General features: G+C 40.6%; 1 protein-coding gene across 2 annotated transcripts; it reads left to right on the top strand.

Moving 5' to 3' along the window:
• The first annotated feature begins 2,542 nt into the window (after positions 1–2,542).
• On the top strand, positions 2,543–12,890 carry ZNF330 (zinc finger protein 330). 2 transcript variants are annotated; one of them, XM_042829807.1, is made up of 10 exons: positions 2,543–2,589; positions 4,737–4,866; positions 5,109–5,128; positions 5,239–5,309; positions 7,311–7,390; positions 8,143–8,269; positions 9,008–9,112; positions 10,327–10,373; positions 11,438–11,555; positions 12,197–12,890. In XM_042829807.1, the coding sequence occupies exons 2-10, from the start codon at positions 4,747–4,749 to the stop codon at positions 12,469–12,471; spliced, it is 963 nt and encodes a 320-aa protein (XP_042685741.1). In that variant the 5' UTR covers positions 2,543–2,589; positions 4,737–4,746; the 3' UTR covers positions 12,472–12,890. The 2 variants fall into 2 exon arrangements, with proteins under 2 accessions (XP_042685741.1, XP_042685742.1); XM_042829808.1 differs by lacking the exon at positions 2,543–2,589 and adding an exon at positions 2,597–2,734.
• Positions 12,891–17,755: the final 4,865 nt, after the last annotated feature.

Below are 17,755 nucleotides of genomic sequence, written 5' to 3'. Positions count from 1 at the left end.
TTAAACACCAAAATTACAGATTCTAGTGGCAGCACACCTCCTTTTTTCCTCTTTTCATTTGTGCATTTCCTTATGTAAAAATGCACTCGAATGGGAAGATAATTTCTACGGATGTATCTGCGAGTCCTTGCCTTAGCAGCTCCATTCATTCATGAAAGCAAATTAGCTGCCTAGGATAATTATTCTAAAAGAGATTAAAACCCTCTGCTCATCTTCCCCACCCCCTCCAATGCTATATCAGTTACTCCCATTGTGGTCTCGCATTCCTGGATGCCTAAAATAAATGGCCACAACCAGAACAAAATACTAAAGATTAGGGGCATTCATTAAGAAAAGTGTGAATGACACTAAAAGCTGGAAGGCCCTGCAAAAGATCACATTTTCTTCTTTGGTTGTTAGTTTGGTTGTTAGTATGTAGCTATAGTTACAGAATAACGAAAAATTACTTCTCATGCCTTCTTAGGAGGAGAAATGTTCAGTGAAGTGATCATCACGAGTTTTTATCTTAAGCAATCATGCATTTTCCTCTGTGCCCCAATAACCTGGTGTGAAGGTAACATCTCAGGGGAAAAGAGCAACAAGCAAAGAAACAGTATGGGAAGACACATCCCTGACTCACTGAAGCTACAAGAGTGGTGCCACTAAATCCCTATCTCTCTCTCTAAGCCAAAATCACCCACCAAACCAGTAACCACTTTAAGAAAGAAAGGCACAACCAAGCACAAGGTGGAGCAACACAACCAGCCTGCTGGAATGAATGGTCAAAGCACACTAGAAAAAAAAATGTGTGCTAAGATAAATGCGTATGTCATCCGAAATCTGAGAAGAAAACTCTAATGAGGTGCTAGACAGTGGCTTTCTTTTATTCCTTATACTACATACTGGGCAACTTGACAAATCAAGTGCACGCCCTCAGAGCTCAAGTTCCACATTTAAACAGTTAAGACATGCATATGCAGTACATTGGCATATAAATTCTTTTTTTTCTTCTTTTTTTCTAAGAATCCACCTCTGGTGGTCTTTGACTGCTTAATTTCTCCCCATTTTTCCACCAAACCTATCCCTATTGCTAAACCAGCCTATATCAAAATACATAACATACCCCTCTCATCCTAGGCAAAAGACCATGAATTATAATGCATTGTAAGTGCTCTGAGAGCCTCCCACTCGTCTTCATTTAAATAACTATCTGATGAACTTCATCTAATGATTTCCACGAAGGGATTTCTAGGCAAAATGCTTCAAGGACTTATAGTATCAAAAAGAATCAAACACAGCCTTGCAACCTTTGTTTCTACTTCTGCCACGTGCCACTTACGATGAGGAGTTAAGTGAATTAAGAAAATACACAGCATATTTTAGAAGCGTATTTCTAGAAATACAGCTGTTGAATTGTTGCATTATGTGGTTGGTTCTTGCTTGCAAAACTGCAATAGCTTTTAGATGTTGCAAATAGTTACTAATTATAAACTAGAAAGTGTGTTGTAAGGTTATTCTGTTTTGACAAGAGACCTTCAGCAAAAGAAACACAACAATGAAATGAGCCCAGCAGGCTTATGAAATATCAAAAGCACCAAAGGGCCTTCACACAAGGCTGAACTGTCTCACTCCGGGAGTAGGTTGGGATGCAACACTAGACATCAAGATACTTCTCCCCATATTCTGTATCATAGAATGGTCGGGGTCGAAAGGGACCCCAAGGATCATCAAGTTCCAACCCCCAGCCACAGGCAGGGCCACCAACCTCCAGATCTGTACTAGACCAGGTTGCCCAGGGCTCCATCCAACCTGGCCTTGAACACCTCTAGGGATGGAGCGTCCACAGCCTCTCAGGGCAGCCTGTTCCAGCCCCTTATCTTCCAAAACCTCGCTATATATCATTAAAAGACAGCTTGCCAAACTTACCTTTATCCAGGGATGAGCAGATGTTCAGAGATGATGGCCGAGTGCCGAGTGAGCAAATGTTATGATTTTGGTGCCTATGGATTACTTATAACAGCCATTCTCTTACTGAGCGCGTGCCAGTGAAGAAAGTGCATCCAGAGGGCGATGGAGGAACACAACTGGATGAAGTAAAAGGCTGTTGGACTGCAAATTGGACTGTTACAGTGCTAGAAGGATGCTAGACTGCAGAAGAGACCGTGGAATAGAAGTTACAGGAATGCATATGTTAATTATCTCGCGGGTAACTGATGAACGTGTTCTGTGTGGAAATACAACGCAGTCTGAATCATATCCCCTTTGGAAACATCAGTGGAAATATCCCCAGCGCTTCCCGGCGCTGCTAATAAACAACACCTGACTTAACAGCAACAAAACTTTGCTGTCGAGTTGCTACGTATCAATTTCTTCGATTCGTAACCAAAGTCTCATTTACGCACAGAAAAAGCGGGCAGCAAATCCCTGCAGCCAGCGAGGGAGGGAGGCGAGCAGCGCGCCACAGCTTTCGGGACGGAACCTTCCCGCCTCGCCGCGCGGGACCGTGCGAGCAGCGCACCGCTTCCGGCTTCCGCGCCGCCGTCGGAGCGAGGTGCGCGAGGCGGCGCTGGGGTCGGCGAGGCGGCGGGAGGCGGCGGGCCGGCACGGAAGGTGAACGCCGTGAATGCCGTGAATGCCGAGCGCCTCGCGTTTGGGGGCCTCGGGTGGAACAGCTGGAAAACGAACAGACTTGTGTGTTTGGTTTAGAGTAGAAAGCTGCGCGCGGAGAAAAGCTCTGATGCAGAAGTGCGGAGAGGTCAGGAGCTCAGCAGGATCGTACCTCCCTGGGCTGGGGAAGGGAAGCAGGCACGGACCTGCCACGTCCTGTAGATGCAAAGGAGCAGGGTAGCAGTGTGGCTGTCACTGCCAACGTACAGATACTGTTAGATTCTGTTGTTAAATCAGCATTTGAGCAGTTTGAAAATTAACGCGCAGTCTCACTTTGTGCTTCCAGTGTCAGAAATGTCATGCTTCAGAATCATGACACTGGCCAGCAGGCAGCTTAGCAAGACAGCTTGGACTGCATAATGAGACACTTCAGCGTGGTGCAGAATGCTGCAGAGCGAGCAAGCTGATTTATGCATGCCATCAAAATCAAATTGTAATATCTGGTCAGGACAGTATGTTTGTTCGGGAAAGCTAAGGCCTTTTGAAAAGGGATGCTAATTCTTCTTTTAAAGTTCAAGCTGCTACAGTTCACTGTCTATTGATGCTGCAGCTGTCCTTGCAGCTACCACCATGCACGCCTATGCATCAACTTGATGTTAGGGACGAAGCTGGGAAGAGCAGGAATTGTGGCTCTGTTGTGCAACACAAGCTGTGTTGGGGCATCTTGCTAGAGAAGCCAGGTTTTCAAAACACACGCTATACTGAAGTATCAGATGTGGAGCTAAACACTTAGGATGGCTGAATTTTCACATCACCTGTAAGCATGGTGGTTTGGTAGCTACAGCACAAAGAAATGCATCTGCCATAGACTTGGGAGTGTCTTTTACAAACAGGTTTAATCAGGCGGTGCTGCTTTTTTCTTTGCATGTTTGTATGTCAGTGGAGAGGTCCTTGCCTCTTCCTGAGCTGCTTTATTTCAATGCTTGCTAAGCAGATAACCCTGCTGCCCCTTTCATTGCCTTGCCCTATCAGCTGTACACATCTTGACTTTGGGGGAACATTTGTTTTCATTTGATTCACATTTTTGTGTTTACTCTATACCTGGTTCAGAATGTGACACCAACAACAGTTACATCAGCATAAGTGACGCTGAAGATTGAGGCTGACGAAGGATGCCTGAGTGCCAGCATCAACAAGAGAAATTCTAATGTCAGACTACACATTTGATCTCTCAATCGTCCATTTCATGAAGTCAGGATAATAATGGATAATTATTATAATGATAATGATAAATATCATTACCAGAATCACAGAATTGTAGGGGTTGGAAGGGACCTCCAGAGATCATCGAGTCCAACCCCCCTGCCAAAGCAGGTTCCCTACAGCAGGTCGCACAGGTAGGCATCCAGGCAGGTCTTGAACGTCTCCAGAGAAGGAGACTCCACCACCTCCCTGAGCAGCCTGTTCCAGTGCTCCGTCACCTCACTGTAAAGAAGTTCTTGCACACATGATAATAATCAAATTAGCATAAACTCTTCTTGAGAATCAGTGACATCTTTAGAGAAATGCTCATCTCTTCATTATTACTAGTGTGCTAGAACGAGAAATTAGTGGCTGAGACATTCCGTTGTCATCGCTCTTAAAACTAGAATAGTAACATATTGCTTTCTAAGCTTTCACAGAGTGTGCCCTTTGCATTTTTGCAGCAAGCCATGACTCACTAACCTGAAGAATGTTTTTTAGTTCAAATAGAGAGCTTGAGAAGAGAAGTGAAAATGAGCTGAGAATTGTTGTTATTAAACAGGCAATAAGGCAGTCTAAAAGGATAGGACCATCACAAAAAGTCCTACAAAACACATTATTTCAAAGGCAAAACACTTCAAAGACAGTTAAACACTGAGTCTGGGAAAGCAAAATCCTTTCCAGATCACACAGTCACAGGATAGGTCATCACAGGATCCTTCATAGGAGACAGGAGCCTTTGTCCACATTGGAAAATCTTTCAGGAAAAAAAATGAATGGAAATGAAACATTCAACAGATGGGAACTCCAAGATCCGGTTTTAGTGCTGGCTATGTCATGTGTGTCCCTGCACTTACATGTGTAGTTTTATTGCATGCATTCATTACATACCTTTTTCTGTCCCACAGACAGTGAAAAATGCCTAAAAAGAAGACTGGTGCTCGTAAGAAAGCTGAGAACCGTCGAGAACGTGAGAAGCAGATAAGGGCTTCAAGAGCCAACATAGATTTAGCCAAACATCCTTGTAATGCCTCAATGGTAAAATAAACTAAAATATTTTGCATTACAGTACTTGATTTTAAATTATGTAAGACGAGTGATAGTACATCAACTATGTATAGTACCACTAGAACAATAGTCTTTACATTTAAGAATACACTTGTATCAGAGGCAGTAGTACTTGCATGAAAAATTTGGTTCCTAATCAGAACTCAGTTCTGAGTTTTATGTGTTCTACGTGGAATAAAAATAATTACCAGTATTTTATTTCTTTTCTTTAGGAATGTGACAAGTGCCAAAGGTGAGCATTTTTCTCCTTCTAAAGGCTAGCAGTTTAACATTAGTTAGTTTCAAACATTTTACAGGTCTTGTTTTAACATTTTATTTCCCCCCCCCTCTCCATGTGCCTAGACGACAGAAGAATAGAGCTTTTTGCTACTTCTGCAACTCTGTTCAAAAATTACCCATTTGTGCACAGTGTGGTAAGTGGAAATAACAAAGGCTATCCTCTGTTTCTTTTGTGTCTTTAAACCCTCTGCAGTTAAGGTTCCTTTGTCGTGAAATACTTTTCCAATTTTTAGAGCAGGTTCTTTTAAATCTGTTTTGAATATCCTCCTTAAGGGAATGTTCTTGCTCAATCACACAAACTAATGAACATACCTATGACCCTCCAGGGTTTGCAAGTCTGGGCCATAGGTTTGTTTTCAATATTTGATATTTAGAATAATTTTACTTATTGCCTATTGGGACTGAGAACATGACTGTTTCCCTAGATTTATGTGGGGGTGCTGTTTCCTAGTGACAACAAAGCTTATAAAGAGCTGACTGCCCAAAGGACACAATAAATACTGCATTTTGGGGATGATATAATTGCTGATTGCTTTAGTATCGATTAAAGCAACATACTTGTGTAACATAATAAGCTGCTGGTGTCAAGAGGGCTGATGCTTGGAAATCAGATGAGAAGGACACTTAGTGATATAACTGGGTTCTGAATCAGGCTATAGCACCCATTTATGCAACTTGCTTGAAAGTGAGGTTAATAATCATTTTGTATTTTCAAGTCTTTTGTTTTACTGTTTCAACATATCATCACAGATTTTCCATTTTTCATTAAGCAATTTGGCCCTTCTGTAGTCTGACACTCAGAGCTGCTGACACCTGCAGCTTGCAGTGCTTTTGTTGGGACCTGCAGTACTGAGCAGTTTTGGAAGCCAGGCTGACTGTGTGCAGTGGCACTGCGTCATCCTTCATAGGTCTTCCTTCTGTCATTGTGCTGTGAAGTACTAAAAACATTTAATCTGTTTTACAGTCCAAAGTTGACTCCTTGTGCTCAATTTATCTTAATCTGCAGTATGTTTCTGAAAGAAAAGCATTCCTAATCGCCACAAAATGATGCTGAGTCCCCCAAGGTTTGCCAAGACAAAGACCATTAGAACTCTTTGGTGCTTAATCAAGTGTAGGTGACAGGCCCCATAAACCAATGTCATCTTTCCCAGAGTAGTCCCTGCAGGATGGGAGCACAGTGGCTGCATCGCTGTGCTCCAGAGCCAGTAATATCCCCACCACATTACACTGCCCAGCTCAGACCACCAGCGGTCACTCCTCGGTGCCATTGGGTGTCTGATTATATCAAAACCCTCCTGCTGATGGTGCATACTGGCATTCAGTTGCATTTGCAGAACAGAATTTATTTTTATGAACTCTTGAATAGGTTTGCAGGGAACATCGCCCCTAAGGAGGCAATAATTGAGACACCAAAGGGATCTGTGGTGGGTCAGCATAAACCAGTGATAAAATCCCAGTGCAATGACCTAGGCTAGCTAAGTATTTTTGCTTACATATCTACATACCAAGTAAGCAGCTTCTTGGTAAAGCTACCTACTTTAGGGGAAAGCTATCAGCCTAGTTGCTTGCCTGTGTCAGAGCAGACTTCGAAGTGCAGACTGTGGCTTTTACTCCTGTACAAGCCCTGCATTTAAAGAGAATTATTTTGCCATCTCTAATTTGTTTTGAAAAACAAACAGAACACATTACAAGCTTAATCATCTAAGTATGTAAGTAATTAAATCATCAAGTACATGTCTTTTTTTTCGGAGGTCCTCAGCCATGCTACTTTTGTGGTGGGACTAGCAGCAGTGTTAAATACAACTTTGAGATGTTGTTCCTTTGTTCCTTGACTTACATCTTAATTACCTTGTTTTGACATTTGAAATCCTCGTCAATCTATTTAGACTGCTTCAAACTATACAGCAAGACAACTCACTACCTCAATCTCAGCACCTGTGCTGAAAACAGACTATAATCCATTTGATCTAAGAAAAATACGGGGGAGGTTAACAAGTTGCAAACATTTGTTTGCATTATTTTTTAACCAGGTATATGACTAAGTACGTTTGCTTCAATCTCTGTTTTTATATGAGCACTTATAAAAGTTTGTATATGTTTTCTTTCTGGTTGCTTGTTACTTTTCTTTTGTTCAGGAAAAACCAAATGCATGATGAAGTCATCAGATTGTGTCATAAAGCATGCTGGTGTGTACAGTACTGGACTGGCAATGGTGGTATGTATACAAAATGACAGCTTTTATAAGTACGACATTCTTCTGTGCCCATCTTTCTCAACCAAGGGAAAACAGGTTTACACAGCGATAGCACATGGGACACTAAGGCTTTTCTCTCATCGTCCCATTACATTACTGAAAATTTCAATTCTTCCTTTTTGGATTGAGTTCCTGCAAACCCTGGCTGGTAGTTTGTTGCCTAGGGCTGAGGAGGCTTCTTAAATGCTATAATTACGTAGTTGATCTTCTGATCTTGCACTTTAACTAAAATGAAAATGCATTAGTTATATTTCTTAGGAGTTATTTGGTCTTTGCTGTCTGTGGCCCTGATGCTCTAATATAACATGGTTTAACATCTGAATGAGTATTTCAGCTGTGAGAATTTACAGCCTTTTTTCTTCAAATTGCATTTTTGCCAGAAAATGACTATCATTTATAAAGTTCAGGCTTTAGCTAGAAGACAACTTCCATGCATAAAAGTTAAGATACATATTTTAAAAGGTAAAAACAGAAAAGGAGGGGAAGTGGTTATTTTTCATTTTCTTTAATCCTGCAAAAATGAGCATTGAATTTTAAAAATAAATAAAAAAGAATCCTGCAATGGCTTGATTGGATACTGGTTGTTTTGTACTGTCTTGTTCACCTGGAATAAATCCACTGAGAGAAAGGACGGAGAGGTGCATTCAGGGTTTTGAAATACGTCTCTCTGGACACTGTACGAGTTCCAGGCTGCTGTCTTTCTGTAATTGCAGGGGGCAATCTGTGATTTCTGTGAAGCTTGGGTGTGCCACGGGAGGAAGTGTCTCAGCACACATGCATGCATCTGCCCTCTTGCAGATGCAGAATGCATCGAGTGTGAAAGAAGCGTCTGGGATCACGGTAGGTTGCTCACAGTTAAGGAAAAAAATCTGAATTGTGCTTTTCCTCTCATGTTTTATAAGTTATTGTACCTGTATGCTTAGCATAACATTTTCTATCTTCAAGATTAGTATGTTTGGTCAAAGCAAGACTTTCTCCCCATTTTAATAACAGATCTTATGAAGTGGGGAATGTAAATGTGCCCAAGAACACGTGCTGCTTAACTCAGGGACGTAAATATAATTAATTGTCCCATCAGCCGAATGCTTCACATAATTAAGTACCGCATCTGATGGTCAGCATGCAATTTTCTGCCATTCTCACCCCTTTCATCTGCACTAGTTTGGGTGTTTGGGTCCCCGTTGCCTGGCAAACCATACTGATTACCATTTGTGGAATCCTTTCGATATAATTTCAGCGTGCATCAGAAGTGAAGGGGTGGGAAAGAACAGCACTGGATGAGGGAAGATCTGATACAACTTAAACAACACTAAAATGCCATAGTCAAATTGAAAAAAAACTGCTAGTAGTACTTGTTCTATATTTATGCTATCTTGTCCTGTAGGAAACGTGGTATTTTTCAGAATAATAGCGGATACTAGTGTCCAATTTAGAACTTTCTCTTAGAGAGTTAGACAGAGGGCAGAACTGGTCTTCAGTTAAAAAAAAACAACAACACGTAACTGCCTAAATTGTTTGCGGAGCAGAACTTGGTGCCTATGCCTGTTACTGATTATTTTGCCTTGGTACATCTTCCAGGAGGCAGAATGTTTGCCTGCTCTTTTTGCCACAATTTCCTCTGTGAAGACGATCAGTTTGAACATCAAGCCAGCTGCCAAGTTTTGGAAGCAGAGACATTTAAATGTAAGTTAGCTGTTTGTAGTCTCTTAAAAACAAGGCAGACTGAGATTGCTTCCTCTGTGTTCTGCAATACTCTGCAATGCCTTTTCCAGGTAGGTGATGCCTTTTGCCACTGCTGGAGAAAAGCGCCTGCAATCCTGGTATAGAGCCAGAATTAAAAACCTGAACTTCAATAGAATACATGAACTTTTAACTGTGGCCATACATTTGTAATCTAAATCCCATTCTAGCTGTGAAAAAAAGCTCAACTACTTTCCAACGTCAAGAAGGTTTTGTTAAAGCACAGATGCTCTAGAAATGTTTAAATAAACATGCATTAGCGTGTTCCAATTCTGTCTTGAAACACAGAATGCTGATTCCCACTGCTGTCCTGTTCACGTGGAGAACTCACAATACTAATTATTTCATATACAAAGGATTCATTATCTTAAGTGAAAGTCAAGATGGAGAAAGTACTTGCACGGAGATTTAAGACAAAATAGCGCTTTTGAAGAGTAACTGTTCACAGTGACTTCATGCTGCTACCAGTCCCTGTGTGGATGGCTTCACTGTGCTCCCTCTAGTGGAGTAAAGAAATCAGTTTGAGGCTTCAAGACAGGTTAGGTTTTGAAAGCACTGATTCTGCTGCTCCTTACAGCTCACGTGGCAGCTGCAATTCTTTCATATGGAAACCTATCTGTACTAATTTATATGCAATAAAATACATTACTTGAGGATGAGATGGAATATATGAAACACCTATGTTTGGGGTTTGTAAGCTCAATGTGTCCTCAAATCTTACTTGAATGAGATAAAATCTGCTGTGGCATTGTTTAAATGGCTTCGTAAATGCTAGTGCTCCTTCTTCTGACATTGAGGGATGAGAAAAAGAAGGAAAATCCCTTTATACCAAGCTGATTCTGGAACTTCTGTTTTCTAGTATTGTAAAAATCAAGAAACAACTACACTTTCTCCCTTTTTCAACTTACAGTTTTTGTGTCCAATTGCTTTACTACAGGAAGACTTGAATTCAAAAAACCTAGTCAGATAGAGTTGAAAATACGTATACTGGATGGTAAAATGAACGATTCAGGTTTCCAAGAGGTATTAAAAATAAATACCTTGAATTTTTATATTATTACATACTTCTTTCTAAAAGGTGTTAAAAAAAAAAAAATAAAATCACAGATCTACAGTTTGCAAGTGATGAGTTTTACATATTTTTTTTCCACCAACAGGTGTTTCCTGTAACAGGCTTGGGCAGCATTCGTGCCTGCGTTGTAAGGTAAAGATGACTTCAAGTAGCAACAGTTTTAGACTTGTTCTCCTCAACCTTCAGGGATGGTACCACGGTCATGTCTTCCTCTGCATGATTTTAAAAAAACATGATACTTTTGATATTCATTTCTGAAGCTTGGGGGTAGATTTACGCAGGTCAAAAGGGCTGTTACTTATATTTGCCTGTTACCACAAGCCAGTTGTGCACCCTCATGCCAGGTGAAGTCATTTGTTATTTGTCTGGCTCTGTGTTTAAATCGGGGCTGTACCATATTAGGACCTTTTCAAATCCAAGTCTTTGGAATGTGTTTTGATCTAGCATAAAGGCAATACAATTCAATTCTTTCAAACAGTCACGCGATGATCCAGCCAGAAAACACGTCAGCATGGTTAAAAAAATTATCTCCAATTTTACACATGCACAGACTAATTTGTTAAAAAACAGACTTTTGTTTTTACACAGTCAGAAATCATGTTGCATAAGATGTTCCACCTGATTCACCATCAGCATTGCCCAGATTTCCCCAGGTGCTGGTTTGTTGCCTGCTCTTGTTTTTCTTGCCCTCCATTTTTTTTTTTCCCCTTCATTCTCCATCACAGCAATTTTATCTTTCAAATTATTCATTTCTCCATGTGTCTTCACCAGCATCCTAGTGCTCAAGACATGAGATTCCAGTCTCTAATTCTTGCCTTCAGGTCACTGCATAGTTACATTCTGACATACACCTCCAATTGTATGTTATTTAAGCTTGCCAAGTTAAACCAAAGTTTGCCAGAGCCCTTGTGGGCAGCACTGTAATCCAGTCCTTGAATATGTTACTTTTTCTATCTGTTTATCAGCACCTGTATGCAGTCTTCTCCTGAGATAACCCTGAAACTACATTTAACATGATAGTTCAACTTTGTAGATGGCGTGCAGATTTCCCGTTCCGCTGCAGATAAGAGCTCGATAAAGTTAATCCCATCCAGAAAATCCTGCTGCTGTTGGACACATTTTCTCTGGCTTCTTGCTGAACTGTGTGCTTCTGTGATTAAAATATGTAGCCTTTTCATTGTCTTTTCACCCTGCAGGCTTGTTTTTGTGATGATCACGTGCGAAGTAAAGTTTTTAAGCAGGAAAAGGGAAAAGAACCTCCTTGCCCTAAGTGTGGCCATGAAACTCAGCAGACGAAGGATCTGAGCATGTCAAGTAAGCCTGCTTTCCTACCTAACAAACTGTACAGGCACCACCAGTGATTACTTCTCTGTATGGGAACAATGAGAGAACATAGTTATCTTCATCTGTTTTACAAAGCTTTGATTGCATCTCTTCTTGGGGAAACACTGTATTTCATAGTTCTAGAAGCGAGCATCAGAATCTGTTAATCATTAATGGATTTTGACACAGTCAAAGCTTTAGTTTGAGATTTCATTGTGGAAGAATTACATTCCTCGCTTAGACCTTTATTTCATCTACCAAAAAATGGCTGATGAATACATAAGTGTCATTTGGTGACATACATTGTATCTACCTCTTAACTGCACTTTAATAAATCAGAATATTTGCCATGTCTGCAGAGCACATCCAATTACAACTTTTCTTGGCTAGAGTACTGAAGGCATCCTAAAACCTTTATCATACTCTGGAAACAGTTACTGATTGTGCAAACATGGCTGCACAGGAAGAGACTGCTTGTAGTGGAAAGGTTTTGTTGGAGCACAGATTTAATCTGAAAATGTCAGATTTAGAAAAAGGTTGAGTAGTGAACAAAGATGGAAAAGAAATGTCAGATATCTGCTCACATTGCTGTTGACGGGTGAGAGCATGATGGTTTTTCTCTCTGCCTACAGCGCGCTCCTTGAAGTTTGGCCGCCAGACTGGAGGTGAAGATGCAGATGGAGCTTCTGGTTATGATGCCTACTGGAAGAACCTCTCCTCCAGCAAGGCTGGAGATGCAGGTGATCGTGATGATGAATACAACGAAGATGAAGCGGAAGATGACGATGAAGATGATGATGGAGGAGGGAAGGATTCTGATACAGAGACCACAGATGTATTTGGCAATTTGAGTTTAGGGAGGACTTATGCTAGTGGGTATGCACATTATGAAGAACCTGAAGATTAATTTGAGTATGCTAGTGAGCTAGAGCCTTTGGAGAAGTTGCACCGAGCAGGTGCATCATTGCTGAGTTGTATACATGCCAGTAGGATAATTCTATCAGGTACTTAACATATCAGAGGTTGACCATAAAGTCTGGGACATCTATAGTAACTGTAGGTGAGATTTGTTGATATAAACCATTATTGGGTTTTGAACTTGGGGGAGAAAATGTTGGGGGAATATTTTTATTCCCCTGACCACCTGAAGTGGTGTTGTCTTTCAGTTACTGAGTGTAACGGTTTAACGCCTTGTTTCCATTTATGCATCAGAAATTAAGTTATTTTTACAGTACTTGTTAACTAACTTCGTAAAATCCATGTATTGTTGGGCTGCAGACTGCATTTCTGGGGGCCAGCGCAATAAAAGTCAACTGCATTCTCAAATGAGTTGTCTTTAAATATTGATGTCTCTAAATAGTTGGAAAGCAGGTTGTACACAAAGCGTAAGCTGAAATTTAAAATAACTTTGTAGTTTATGTAGGTAAGGCAAATCAGTGTGCTTCTCTAGTTACTTGAACATGATCTTTCTGGTAGTTTTTAGTACAAGAAAGAAATCAATGGGGTTAATTTGAAATCATTACAAGCGCTCCCCAGATAATCAAAAGTTTTTCTTCAACACGAGTTTTGGTGCCACTAAAGTCTGCACAATTTCTCATTAGACCAAAAGGAGACTGCTTTATTCCGTGCGTAGCATTCAGCTCACTTTCTTGCATATAGTATGAAAGAAATGGGAAACAAACCCCATGTATGAATTGATAAGCTGAAAACACAAGTGTCTGTGGTTCTGTGCAGATGTACAAGACAAGTCATCGGCATGCCTGAGCTGAGGTGGCAATGCTTGCACAAGTGTTTAAAATGATTCTAATTTCTAAGGCAGCGTACTCACTTTTAGTTTCCTCCTGCAGGGGAACACTGAGAAGATAGTGACTTGAACAGCAGACAGATCAAGAAGATAAAAAGGCAGCTATCTAAAGCATTACTCCAGTTTCCTAAATGCCATGCTTGAGAGCAAAGGAACTAGTCCTTGCAATCTGTCAAACATCTGAACCAACAACAGAATGATCTACTCTTGTACTTTCTCTGTTGTTTCTCACTCAAACAGCTAAGGTCATGGCTTGATAGAGCATATCCTACTGAGGATAATTTTTAATGTTACAATTGCCAAATGAGTTTCCTAACAAAGCAGTACTGAGGAATCTGGCCCTCACACTGAATACATAAAAGACGTGAGTTGGAGTGCATTCGAAAGAAAAACAAACTGACAAACAAGGCAACTTGTTTATGACAACTGAAAGAATACAAACTGCTTTAGGGAGGGAGCAACAGATCACTGCTTTTTAAGTGCTTGTCTTCAGAAGCTGAGAGGAAACAAATACAGTGCCTAAAAGCCAGCTCCTCTTCAGAAAAATGACAGCTAGGTTTATATACTAGCAAAGACCTGCCCGTCTCGTATTCCGTACCTGACAGGGGGCTTGATTAGTCTTGGCTGCATAACCAAAGTTGAAGAGATGGAAACAGGACGCTTGCTAGTCCAGCAGCACTTAGCAGTTTGTAAAACTGGCACCTTTGATAGAGTTTGAGATCAGCTTCATGTAGTCCAAAAACTTCCACAGTTGAGTCCATCTGCCAGTGGTCAGTTCCAGAAACAATCACTTTTTAGCTTGGCTAATATATCAAATACGAAATAATCTTATGTCACTGCAATGTCTTATATAGGACCAAGAAACAAGCGTGCCTTTCTGAATGTATTTAAATTATAGCTGCTTGTGTGCAATTTGTTAATATCATTGCTTAACTGCACAAAATTCCATTTTAATGTTCTTGGCTCTGGAATTAGGTTTTTTCCCCATATGAAATCTGTTGCTGTCATTGGCTCTGCCAAAGGCTGCTGACGTAACAGAATTAATCATCATAATCAGAGTAAAGAATTATTAATTTTCTCATTGAAGTGCCCTTTCTGTGCCAGTTTTTTGAGATCAATCCTCCAGAGTTAATGCATGTTCCTATCATTCTGCAGTAAGAGAAGGCCGCGGCACAGATGTTCAGGATACCTGCTGTAATTTAGCAAGGTCACCGCTCAGTGGACAGAGGCATTTATTTGCAGTTTGTCTTCGGACTGCTCTTCATACCACTCAACTATGAACCAGACTGGAAACAGAGCCGAGGTATTAGAACTGTGGTAGTTGGCCTTAGAAGGGTCAGAACAAGCCGTTGTAAGCTGCTTTAAAGTAATCTGGTAGATTCAAGGTGGAAGAGACAAAAACGACTGCATTTTGTACTGAGTTGGTTGGTCATTCACGACGGGACAGCAGGATGTGATGCTACAGGTTGCACTTTTTCGTCCTCATCTGTTCATTCAGTAAGGTTTAAGAGCGCGGGAATAAGCACTTAGAGCTAAATTTCACAGAACTGCATCATTTTAGTTTGCAGCTAAAAATACTGTACTATTTATTGTATCCGTGGTCCCTGAAAAAAAAACAAGAGTTCTGGTCACCTCTGTAAGCTCCTTTCTGGCATTACAGTGTGTTATAATGGTGACATCACCAGCTCTGGGAGTCGTTTGGTCAATCCTGTTGCAGTTACTGGTTTTGTTTCCAGCAAGTTGATGTGACGATCATTGTAATGTACCAAACAGTTTCAATTGCCAGCTGAAGAGACAGCAGCAGGCATGCTGCAGAGAACCAGAGGACGACATTCACAAGTGCTTGAAGTCCTATCTCTTGAGCCAGCCTAATCAAGGTCCTGAGCCCATTTCTGGAGGAACCAATGGCCAAGCTCCCATTTATTCAAGCGGGAGCAATTTAATACTCTTCAGTACGTCAAGTTCACCTTAAATTGCCAACAGGTGACAAGGAACAAAGCACAAGGATAAGCTTAAATGGAGAAGATGGAACGAAGCTTAACATGAGATCTATGTGCTATCATCACATAAACCTGTGAGTCGTAAGCTTTGACTGTTCTAATGAGGTGTTTTAAAGATTGAAGGAGGAAGCTGTTTGAAGCCAGAAGAGGTAGAATTCTGCAAAGTATTTAACAAGATGTGGAAATGTAATTATTCATCTCCTGAAAGTCTACGGGTAGCCAACAAATATTTGCTAAAAGCTCAGGGCAATTAGGGGACAGACAAATTTTATCATCTCTGCTTTGTAGGTATGTAAATAGAAAACACAGTAATTAACAAAATCACAGCCTGAGTGATCCAGTTGGCAACAGCCCTCAGCAGCTTGGCCTCTCCATCTCATACCAGGGAAACTCTAGAGTAAATATATTTTATAGCTAATGACACTTCTTCATTAAGTTTACGCGTACTGTAATTAGCTACCATACATCTGAAATTTGAAGCAGAGTCTAGTTTTCTCTTTTAGCTTCCATAGTCAAAATAGCCATAAAAAAAAAATAAAAACCAAGAGAATGTCACAGATATGAGAATCATTCCATGAAAAAGCCATAGGTTTCCCTTTGCTGAATGAATGATGGGCTTACAAAGCCTGTTCTTTATCTTCTGCAGCTATTTGCTTGATTAAATACTGATGCAATTTGGAGGAAAAAAAGAATTTCATTTCAACCTCTCACCAGATGAAGCTGCCCATAAAAACCCAGCTTTGATGTTTGTTTACAGCAATCCTATTTTTAAGTTTTTTTTTTTTTTTTAAGAAAAAACATCTGTGATCCTTTTGTAGCTATCTCTATCCTCCCCCGTTCTTCAACACTGAAATGTTTGCTACATTCTTTTCAAGCCCGATTTTGGAGCCATACAGTGATTTTTCCAAAGGATTCCCCAGCCTTAACAGGCATTGGAAATTCATTTCAGTTTCCTTCTGAAATGATAAATACTGAGTGTTTACAAGCTTAAGTATCATTCTGATTTCACCATGATGTCACATGACACCTTCTCAAGCTTTTAAGATTGATTTTCACTTTACAGAAGCAATAAGTAAATTTTATTTTTAATTTTTTTTGGAGAACTAGAATACCAAAGACCTGTCAGATTTCTTCAAGAAGGAATACAAACATTTTGCTGCTACAGCTGCCCAATGGTCTTCCTGCTATTTTATTTTTGGCACTAAGAAGTTAATTCTCTTGAAAGACCATCACTGTTAGTCGGGCATGTAACCCTTGGGCTGCCTGCAGCCCGATTTGAGTTCAGCACTTCATTTACATAGCAAAGACAATGACGAGCCCCTTTGAGATTTTCCCATCAGCAGGAGAGACATACAAGGTCCTCAGCCTTGATGTCAGCATCCATTTGAAATGCTGTGCTCTTCTGCCAGTTCAAGATGGTAACAACTGAAATGTGACCTTACACTAGATTGCTTTGGAACCCAGCAGAAATTCAAATCCTGCAACCTGTACAAGCCTTGAAATGTATCTTAGCTGGAAAAGCAACTCCTACTAAGGTGAATCCCATAAAGTTGGTATTTTGCCCTAGGGACAACAGACTGCATCTGCAACTTTATACGAAGTATTTATCATTACTTTTCCCTTATTAAAACAAATGAACAAAATCTATTGAGCGTAGCTTTAAGTGAGAAAAAGAGACAGCATCAAAAAAGTAAATAAAGATGTAAGAATATCAGCAGCTGAAAACCAAAGTCATGTTGAGCACATTGGAACAGAGGGTTGCAGAAACAATACCATATGCTCACAAATAGCTTCTCCTGCACCATCCTCTTAAGTCTGGAAGCACAGGCCAAAGAGGCATTATACAGAGTTTAACCTTGGGGCTTATGTTTGCCAAAGCACTATCAGTTCCAAGGGAAGTTCACAGGAAGCACTGCACAGTATTTTAAGGGACATTTAGCACATACAAGCACCATGACTGGACTTGAAACATAAGGAATAATTTGGGAGCTAGATGATAAATTACACTCCTTGCATATTTCCCCTGCTTGCTTGACATGACATATATTTCAAAGTAAGATCCCATCACGACATTTACATACCAATGCTGCACAAACATACTCCTCTGATCTGCCACAAGAAATGATTCCCAACCAGATAGTGCCAGCATAAATCATAGAAGGTACCTCCTGAGTTTATCACACTTTTAAAAGAACACTCTTCTTTTGTCAAACACTTCACAGAGCCACCAGGACATTCACAGTTTAAGAAACCTTTCCAGCAAAGGACATATCTGACCTTAGCTTAAGTTAGTATGTTCTAGTCAGCAGAGTGGACCCATGCCCAAACAGTGCTGGTACTAGAATGCAAATGCACACCTACCATTCCCTGGACTCCTACATGGCTGC

Source organism: Centrocercus urophasianus, unplaced genomic scaffold (assembly GCF_019232065.1).
Source record: "Centrocercus urophasianus isolate 14NV4802_14NV808 unplaced genomic scaffold, USGS_Curo_1.0 seq_32, whole genome shotgun sequence".
Taxonomy (NCBI): Eukaryota; Metazoa; Chordata; class Aves; order Galliformes; family Phasianidae; genus Centrocercus; species Centrocercus urophasianus.
The sequence above is the reverse complement of the archived record's forward strand: the minus strand, read 5'-3'. Positions and strand labels throughout refer to the sequence as shown.